The following is a 9,908-nucleotide window of genomic DNA, read 5'->3' on the forward strand; positions in this document are numbered from 1 at the left end:
ATTTTGTTATGAATGGACAATAAGTAACTTAAATGGTTTTCGGATTTAACAATGAACATGAGATATGTTGATTAATAATGGAACCAAGGAAGGGACTAGGGGGAAGTCAATCTGTTTTTTGTTTTTTGTTTTTGATTTTGTATTGTTGTTGTCTTTATTTTTGTTAGTTTTGGACAATTAATAAAATGTTATCATAAGTAAGTAAGTAAGTAAGTAAGTAAGTAAGTAAATAAATAGAAAGACAACATCTCTTTGGGCTGCAGAAGAGCTTAAAAAAAAGGCCAGACATTGAGGTGGAAAATGAGCATTTGGCCCAGAGTATTGAAGACATTCGCTTCAATTCATTTGGGTCTGAATAAAGACAATGGTTTGCAGACGTAAATTCACTTAGCACTAACAAGCCTATCATGGCTATGTCGCTGTGCTAATCCTGCCTACATTGTAGCTCGAATCTGAACAGTTCCTATCTGTGTTTCTGGCATTTCAGTTCCCTCTGACCCCACTGCATCTATCTCCCCTTCCATTGCCCACCTCACACCTCCATAATTGAGAATCGCACCATGTATGTGATGAAATAGACTCTAGTTCATCACGTCTTGTGCCAGAATAACAAATGTGTGGTCCTTTGAGGTGCTTCAGGACTCTCTCGGTTTTTTTGTTCTTGTTTCTCCTCAGAGCAACTGATTCAGCAAATCCATTATTAGCTCCTGATGAAAGCTGCAATCCTAAACCCAATTAACTTGGTGCGTGGGGATGGCTACATGCCATTTAATCCAATGCAGCTGGTTTCTGAGTAGCCAAAGGATTGCACATCACAACACTGGCAACTTGGGACCTGTGCCTCATACGATTCCAGCTGCTACCTGGGAGCAAGCCACATAAAGGTTAGTCCTTTCGCTACTAATAGGTACCACTCCGGCGGGAAGGCAAACGGCGTTTCTGTGCGCTGCTCTGGTTTCGCCAGAAGTGGTTTAGTCATGCTGGCCACATGACCCGGAAGCTGGGTGGGCGTGCCCTAAGGTGAAAGACTTCTGGGAAACGATTTATAATGAGTTGAAAAAGATGTTGAAATATACCTTTATTAAAAAAAACCAGAAGCCTTTCTACTTGGAATAATAGGTTTGGAATTGCCCAAGAAAGATGTTAGGCTGTTTTTGTATGCCACAACCGCAGCAAGAATTTTGTTAGCTAAATATTAGAAATTACAAGAATTACCAACAGTGGAGGAATAGCAGATGAAGATGATGGACTTTCTGGAGCTGGCTGACCTGACCGGTAGAATCCGCGAACAGGAGGAGGAGGATTACCAAGAAGAATGGAAGAAATTTAAGGACTATTTAGCAATATATTCTAAGATAATATAAGTAGCATTATTGTGAGTACTTAAATGTTTTAAATTTTATAATATTATGGATATAAGTGAAATAGGATAAGAAAGAAAGATGTTAATTGATTAAGTTAATTTTATTGGAAATTAGTATTGGAAAACTGCTACAATGAGCTATATGGAAACACAGCTTGAGGGATTTGAGGTTATAAAAGTATGTTTATAACAGCTAGGATAAATGTTTGTATGTTTATTTGTCTGTTTTTTTATATTGTAATGTTTTTTCTTTTATGTTGTTTATGTTTGTTATAAATTTGAAAAATTAATTAAAAAAATTGGGAGGGGGGAAATGACCCGGAAGCTGTACACCGGCTCCCTCGGCCAATAAAGCGAGATGAACGCCACAAACCCAGAGTCGGCCACGACTGGACTTAACGGTCAGGGGTACCTTTACCTTTTACCTTTCCTTCAAGGAGTTCATGGTGACATCCCTGGTTCTCCCTCATTGTTCATATTCTTTCTCTTGGAATCCCCTTGTTTCCATTCTCATGTTCCAATCTCTTAAATTTTAACTTTTCTTCTTCATGCTTTACCTATCCTCATTCAGCTTTACTATTTGTATATTTTCCTGAATTTCTCTATATCGTTATCACAAATAATTCATTTTGAGAAGTGAGTTCTTTAGTGAACTTCTTGGTAATTTTTGCCATTAACACTTGTTGACTTGGGCACAAAAATGGCTACCACTATGTGACTTGTATGTGACACTTCTTTGTTAACGTGTTTCTGTATTTTAAGAATTTCCAAGTGGCCTCATTTCAGCAAGAGTGTTTTCTCTAAACCACTTGCTCTCTCTTCTGATGAACTTTCTCCAATAACTTGTTAATTTTGCATTTCCAGACACCAGCTGATTTTCTCTCACTTGTCAGGTTCTGATATCACATTTTCCTCAGATCGGCAAAGTCAATAATTTCCAGGTACTTCCTTCCTCCTGCACTTGTGAGAAATAAATCCTTTTTCCACCTATGCCTTTACTTAGCAGATGGGGACTTTCCCATAAACATCTCTGGCCTCAGTCATTTACAAAGTCCATTAAGTTTGATTTTGACCTAGACATTTATCATTTCAGTGTCATTTTCAGTGAATTCTGAATAAAAGGACCACAACTTGCTCATCAGAGGAAAACTGTGAGATATCTGACAGAGAAGTAAAGAACAATGAGTGCTACAGAAGAAGCTGAAGCTTTGAAACTGTTATTTCGGAATCAGTATTCTTTTCTAATTTCAAAGGTAGAAGTATTGTCTGCAAAATTTAATACTTGCAAGGACTTTGAAACTTTCAGCTTGTAAATGGATGTGTAGAATCAAACATGCCTTTAAATGGCAAGGCAAATCTTACAGTTACAGGGGTCAACCCAGCACTAACAAAGGCAGAAACTTCGAATATTGTTAATGTCACTTGAATGTATTAATAAGAAAATGAGAAGAACTGTGAGTCTATGTTTGGGACCCATAGCACAGGTGGGATACAGCAATAATTTAAAATTAACTTGCTTAAGATACCTATGTCCCACTTTTTTATATATAATTCAAGGGGACGCTCAACAGAAATATTTATTATATATATGATAACATTTTTGTATTTCAAAAGTATCTTGTTCCTTTTGCAAAGTCAGTAACTATAGACCATTTTTAACTATTTCCTTGTGTACTCCCTCACCCTGTTTGCATCCAGATTATGTTTACTGCCTCTGATCTTGGTGTATTTGATCTGCTGATGGAGTCCAAGGAACCGTTGACTTCAGTGTCTATTGCTGAACGTCTGGGTACCAGTCCCTTTGGGATGGAGAGACTGCTGGACGCCTGTGTTGGCTACAAGTTCCTGCAAGTGGAGAGGAAGGACAACCAAAGTATTTATTCTTTATCTGGAAATTTAACCAACACTATAAAGTCAAAATACTATTTAATTCTCTCCCCCCCCCCAGTAAGCAGGAGAGATGATCTGTTGGATGTGCTTGTACCTTGTTGTTTACAAATGTCAGTGAGAAAGCTCATTAGCAAATAGGCAGCTAGCACAGGTAACTAAGCAGCTGTAAGGGAAGTGGGTAGTGCTGTGGTCTAAACCACTGAGCCTCTTGGGCTTGCTGATCAGAAGGTGCACTCCCTTTGCTCTGTCCAAGCTCCTATCAACCTTGTAGTAGTGAAAGCATGCCAGTGCAAGCAATTATAAATAGGTATTATTGCAGTGGGAAGATAAATGGCATTACCCTGTGCTCTGACTTCTGTCATGGTATTCCGTTGTGCCAGAAGCGGTTTAGTCATGCTGGCCACATGACCCAGAAAGCTGTCTGTGGACAAATGCTGGCTCCCATGGCCTGAAAGCGAGAAGAGCTCTGCAACCCCATAGTCACCTTTGACTGGACTTAACCATCCAGGGGTCCTTTACCTTTTTACTTTTTTACTAAGCACCAATGCAGCTCAGGACATTAAGAGTCTGTCCTCCTGACTTAGGTGTTACAATGGAAAAAAGTTGCCTGATGTTCATATATTTCTAATACTTGACTCCAGATCTCAGAATGGCCACTCCTAGTAGCTGCTTATAGCAGGCATAGGCAAACTTAGCCCTCCAGATGTTTTGGGACTACAACTCCCATGATCCCTAGCTAACAGGACCAGTGGTCAGGGATGATGGAGGGCTGAGTTTGCCTATGCCTGGTTTATAGCACTGGTGACCATGTGGCAGCTTTGCACCCTGAAGTTCCACTGCCAGCAGGTGGAGGCCTAGTCTTTCCATACTTTTCTCTGGAAGAGAAGCTGGAGAATTGCAGTCTCAGTGTTGCACTTTTTTTACAATGCGAGCAGCATGCCATGGAATCATAGAAATGTGTCTTTTGCCTCATTATCCTTGTTTCAAGCATTTTGTCCCAGCAGAATCGGAGAAGGAAAGGGGCTTTGCACAGAAGTGTGAAAACGTTAATCTTTTGTCCCCTTCATTTTAAGCGCTTTATGGAAATACCAACCTTGCCAATCTCTACCTTGGCAAAAGAAGCCCAAAGACTCAGTATTATTCCTTGAAGTTCAATGCTGAATTTGTCTATACGAGAGCACAGCACCTGGCTGATTCTGTGAGGTGAGGAGAAGGATAGCACTGAAGTGGGGAACTTAATGTCACAGTGCTGTAGGGTTGCCACCTGTCCTGTATAATACAGGATTGTCCTGTAAATGTAAAATGCTAATGGATCCTTCCTCAGTAGGGCTAATTCCAGATGAGCAATCACAAACATTAACCTTCCTGCTGCACACCCACTGTAAGCTACAAACAGAATTACAATTGCCTTTCTATTTTGTCAGATATCTTGTACTTGTTCTGTTTGCCTCTCGCTGTGCTCAGTACCTACCGTATTTTTTGCTCTATAAGACTCACTTTTTCCCTCCTAAAAAGTAAGGGGAAATGTGTGTGCGTCTTATGGAGTGAATGCAGGCTGCGCAGCTATCCCAGAAGCCAGAACAGCAACAGGGATTGCTGCTTTCACTGCACAGCGATCCCTCTTGCTGTTCTGGCTTCTGAGATTCAGAATATTTTTTTTCTTGTTTTCCTCCTCCAAAAACTAGTTGCGTCTTGTGGTCTGGTGCATCTTATAGAGCGGAAAATACTAAGTAGGAGCTGGCAGGACATAGCTACTGTGGGCTAAGCCATTTGAAGCTTAGCACATATTCACGATACTGTATAACCCTTATAGCGAATACTATCTAACGACACCCATTTATTCTTCAAAAGGTTTCAATGTTATTTTCAACAAAATGATTAAAAACAAGACCACTACCATAACAGCTGCTGCAATTAACCATGTTGATAAAATGGCTGTGAATTTAAGGTTGGATTTTGGGTAGTATGCTATAATGCTTTATGTATTGTATTATGATATTTTAGCACTATAGCAAAATATATAAAAAAGGAGCTTTATAGCATTTATCTCATAATACTGTTCCTCACTTTTGTTTACAAACCTTTTTTACTGATTATTAAAAAATTGATAAAAAGGGTAATAAAATGGTAAAACTCACAGACGTTACAAATAAACAAACCTGTGATTGTTAGACACAGCTTTGACAACAAATGTAATTGTATGAGTAGTTGGTTTAATTGTTTTGCTGAAGAGGCTGAAATTTAATTCTGTAGTTTTGATGCTCATTCTTTCTTAAAGTAAAACAAATATTCTCTTTCAGGGAAGGAGAGGCTCAGACATATAGATTAAGTGACGTTTCTACAAAAGATTTCTATGAGGCTATGTACAGGTACAGAAAAAAATGCATTTTTGTATATCTTGTTTCTTTTTAAAGAATGGGCAAAGCTTTCCATTTGCAATTTGTGTGAAACCTATTGCTAACTTGTATTCACCTGATGTCTAAAATTAGATTCCTTGCTATCAGGTGTTACATTACACAAACTACATAGGAGCCAACTCCTAGGGGCTGCGGGAGCTTCGACCCCAAAATAAAATATTTGAGGGGGTAGGCCCCCCCCCAGGTTGATGGGCATTCCCATTCAAATGGTGTGTATGCACTGTGTTATGTGATCAGTTATGAGGGGTGGGGCTTACCTGGGCCCACACTATATTTTATTCAAGTTGGTACCCTAACAGACTAGTTGTGAAGACCCTGCCTTGTTTGCCTTCAGTATTTTCGAATGTTGAAGCACAACTGCTTTTAGTCATAGCAAACAGCCTTTTCTGAGTCGGGTGAGAGGAACAGCTACAGTAAATGATGTATTATTCATATTAATATGATTATGATGTATTATTCATATTAATACTACTAGTAGTAGTACTACTAGTACTACTACTACTAGTAGTAGTAGTATTTAAATTTGAGGCCGAAGAAAGGAAAGGAAGTCCACACACAACTAAAAAGCAACAGCATTATGTGGAATATGGCTCCTGCCTAGAACCATCCTCTGTTCAAAGATATGCCCTCTGTTAACTGACAATGCAATTTTGAATTACTAGATCAGAGAGCAGCTTGCGACAATTCATGGAGTTTATGCATGAGATGTGGAGCCTCTGTGGTCGAGATATGTTGAATGCATTTGATCTGTCTAATTTCCCACTAGTTTGTGATGTGGGAGGTAAGTACCATAAATTCTCACATGTCTTCCTATGCTGGCACTCCGAAATCATGAGGCTGCTGTTGTAGAACAGGAAACATCCCTCAATGACCCATGACCCAAGCTCTGAACTATCAGATCCTCAGAACTGCAAAAGTGGTAAATACATGCCACTGAATGAAATGACTGGACAGCCACCTATTTGGTATACTATCTTAGAGTTTTGCACATGACGTTTTGGGGAAAACTTTGATATGCACAACATGTTCATTTTTTCCTTTGGTTCTCCCCTTAAGGATGTAGCGGTGCCCTAGCAAAGGAATATATTTCATTGTATCCAAATTCTACAGTGACCATTTTAGACCTACCTGAAGTAGTGGAAACAGGAAAGAAGCATTTTGTCTCCTCAGAGGAACACAGAATTACTTTTCACAAAGGTAAAATGTTGTTTTATTCTACAAAGGTTACGGTGTTTTCGTCCACTAACAAACAAGACAGTCATGCACTAAGCAGGGATTGAGAATCAGGGACCCTTCAGTTATGGTTGGACTACAACTCCCATCATTCCTGACCATGCCAGTGTGGTGTAGTGGTTGAGAGCGGTAGTCTCGTAATCTGGGGAACCGGGTTCGGAACTCCGCTCCTCCACATGCAGCTGCTGGGTGACCTTGGGCCAGTCACACTTCTCTGAAGTCTCTCAGCCCCACTCACCTCACAGAGTGTTTGTTGTGGGGGGGGGAAGGGAAAGGAGAATGTGAGCCGCTTTGAGACTCCTGAAGGGGAGTGAAAGGCGGGATATCAAATCCAAACTCTTCTTCTTCTTCTTCATGCTGACTGGGGCTGATGGGAGTTGGAAACCATGAGAACAGTTCTTCCCAGGACTCTTATGTTCAGCTTTCCCTCCCTACAGTAGAAGCACCAGGAGACAGAAGTGCACACCTTATAGCTACAAATTTGAGAAAGATAAAATGAAGTATACTTTCCGTAAGAATAATTATTATTTCACCGGTTCTCTACTTGTTTTATTTCAGGTGATGCTTTTAAAGATCCAATTCCAGAAGCTGACCTGTATATTTTGGTTAGGACCCTACACTGCTTTACAGATGAGAAGTGTGTGCAACTGCTAACCAGACTGCACAGGGCCTGCAAGCCTGGTAGGTGCATGGTGTCAAAGGTGTTTCCTGTGGGAACTGATTCTCATTCCAAGCCGTGTGGATTTCCCCATGGCCCCTTCCCCTTATGTCTGTGTCCCACTCTGGCTCAGCTGCGTTCCTTTATTTCTTGAGCTTCTGATGCCAGGACACCTGGGAAAAGTAACATGCTGCTTTGTAATATGTAACGGTGCATCTTCCATGTCCTATTCTAAAACAGGTGGTGGAGTTCTAGTAGTGGAAATAGTTCTCAACGAAGACAGAACGGGGCCACTGGAAGCTCATATATATGGTTTGGTTATGCTGCTTTGTACTCAAGGAAAAGAACGGACCCCGTCAGAGTACAATGCGCTTCTCAGTGCCGCCGGCTTCAAGGATATTCAGCAAAAGAAAGCAATCCTCTTTGATGCCATTTTAGGAAGAAAATAACATTGACCAAGAACATTCTATGAGCGCCATGACTGAATGGATATATTTCAGCCTGATTCTTTGCAGCCATAACTGAACAGACTTACTACCCTTGATCTTAGCCAAAAGGCCGAGAAGTGATGGCACTGAACGTGTTCAACCGCTATACTTTGTTTGGCAAATCCTTGCTATGTGGAAATATTTCCCACCCTTTAGCATTACGGTAGAATTCTAAGAGAAGCTGACAATAATAAAAATGGCTACATCTAAACCACTGTTGTATTAGTAGTTGTCATATTTTTTCATAGTAGTGTTTCTTCAACTGTTTTTAAACTACAACTTCCATCATCCCCAGCTACCAGTGATCAGGGATGATGGGAATTGTAGTTCCAAAACAGCAAGTTGGGGAAACACTGATTTATAAGTTTTATAGAGAGATTTATAGAGAGATCTTGAAGCAGTTTCCTTCTTCTTGATGGTATGCTGGTTGGAGCTGATGGGAGCTGAAGTCCAGCAACATTAGAGAGGCCACAAATTCCCCATCCCTGTCTTAGAGTATTGGACCAGGGCCACAGGAAGCTCCCATGTGCAAAATAGAGAAGGTGTGATTTAGTCAGTGATCATCATCCTTGTGGGCTCTGGCTAGACCATTCCTACAAGCCATAGGTGTGGCGTTGACATATAAGAGTGCTGGAGGTGAAATAGTTAAACAGGTTACCCAATCAGAACCCCAGGGGGTGGAGTCAGAGGGACTATAAAACCAGCTTTGGGAGGGGCGAAGCTTTGGGAGGGTTCGTTGGGAGTTGGGTGGTTGGTTGGAGTGGGAGTGAGTTGGGATAGAGTCTGTGGGTAGGTTGAGTTAGTGTAGCGAAATAAGCTGAGTCAGGAACTGTTAGGAGCTAGGAAGACAAGTAAATATGTGAGAGGTGGTTTAGTGAGTGAGAGCAGGTAGCAGAAGTTATAGGTCTGGATAGGCATTCCATGATTGTAATTGACCGATACCGTTTATGAAACCACACGCTTGTTAAACTGCAATAAATAAACAGAAGTTCATGTTCCAATTTAACCCTGACTGGACTCAGTATTGTACTAAGTAGGGCCTGGGTGGTGGCAGTGAGAAATAAAGTGGTGGCACAGGGATCAATAGATGGTGAAATGTCTGGGGACCCTATGTGATCGCCACAGTAGGTTCCATTGTGGCAGGAAGGACTGCATCCAAACTTGCCTTGACCCTCATGTTGCTTGCCAAATTCCTTTGCTTGCTTGATCCCAGTGGAGACTGAACCAGTACAGCAAATAAGGCACTGCTCTTCATTCAGACAGGCCCCATCCCCTGCCTGCCTGCCTTCTTACTTGCAGGAAGACCAGGGAATGGCAGTGACTTTCCTGTTCCTCCTACTGGGTCTCAGTGTTTTCATCTCCAACAGGGAGGAGGATGGGGACAAAGCTGGAATGAGTTGGCTCTGGCTCCATCAGTCATTGGCTCTAGGTCCACCTCCATTTGGCCTTCCTGCCTCCCACCCTATAAGTCTCAGTGGGCACCAGCCACTTCTGCTGGATCCTTTGCCATAATGGAAGATGTTATAAACCTCAGCCTTGTGACTGCCTTCACAATATCATTTTATCTGTGTAATAGCATACCCTCCAACATTTCTTCAATGAAAATAGGGACAATAATAATAATAATAATAATAATAATAATAAAATTTAAAAAATTCCTTCCAGTAGCACGTTAGAGACCAACTAAGTTTGTTGCTGGTATGAGCTTTTGTGTGCATGTACATGAAAGCTCATACCAATAAGGTGCTCTAAGGTGCTACTGGAAGGAATTTTTTTATTTTGTTTCGACTGTGGCAGACCAACACGGCTACCTACCTGTAACTAGAATAAAAAATTATTTATACTCCACCTATCTGACA

General features: G+C 41.0%; 1 protein-coding gene across 2 annotated transcripts; it reads left to right on the plus strand.

The window, feature by feature from the left end:
- The first annotated feature begins 771 nt into the window (after positions 1–771).
- LOC309339813 (acetylserotonin O-methyltransferase-like) lies at positions 772–9,064 on the plus strand. Of its 2 annotated transcripts, none has more exons than XM_081858277.1 (9): positions 772–884; positions 2,469–2,616; positions 3,062–3,236; positions 4,327–4,456; positions 5,554–5,622; positions 6,333–6,451; positions 6,727–6,867; positions 7,462–7,584; positions 7,802–9,063. In XM_081858277.1, the coding sequence occupies exons 2-9, from the start codon at positions 2,545–2,547 to the stop codon at positions 8,008–8,010; spliced, it is 1,038 nt and encodes a 345-aa protein (XP_081714403.1). In that variant the 5' UTR covers positions 772–884; positions 2,469–2,544; the 3' UTR covers positions 8,011–9,063. The 2 variants fall into 2 exon arrangements, with proteins under 2 accessions (XP_081714403.1, XP_081714404.1); XM_081858278.1 differs by having other exon boundaries at positions 780–884; positions 2,457–2,616; positions 7,802–9,064.
- The last annotated feature ends 844 nt before the right edge of the window (positions 9,065–9,908 follow it).

This window comes from Podarcis erhardii (assembly GCF_964252035.2).
Source record: "Podarcis erhardii genome assembly, chromosome: 4".
NCBI classification, from domain to species: domain Eukaryota; kingdom Metazoa; phylum Chordata; class Lepidosauria; order Squamata; family Lacertidae; genus Podarcis; species Podarcis erhardii.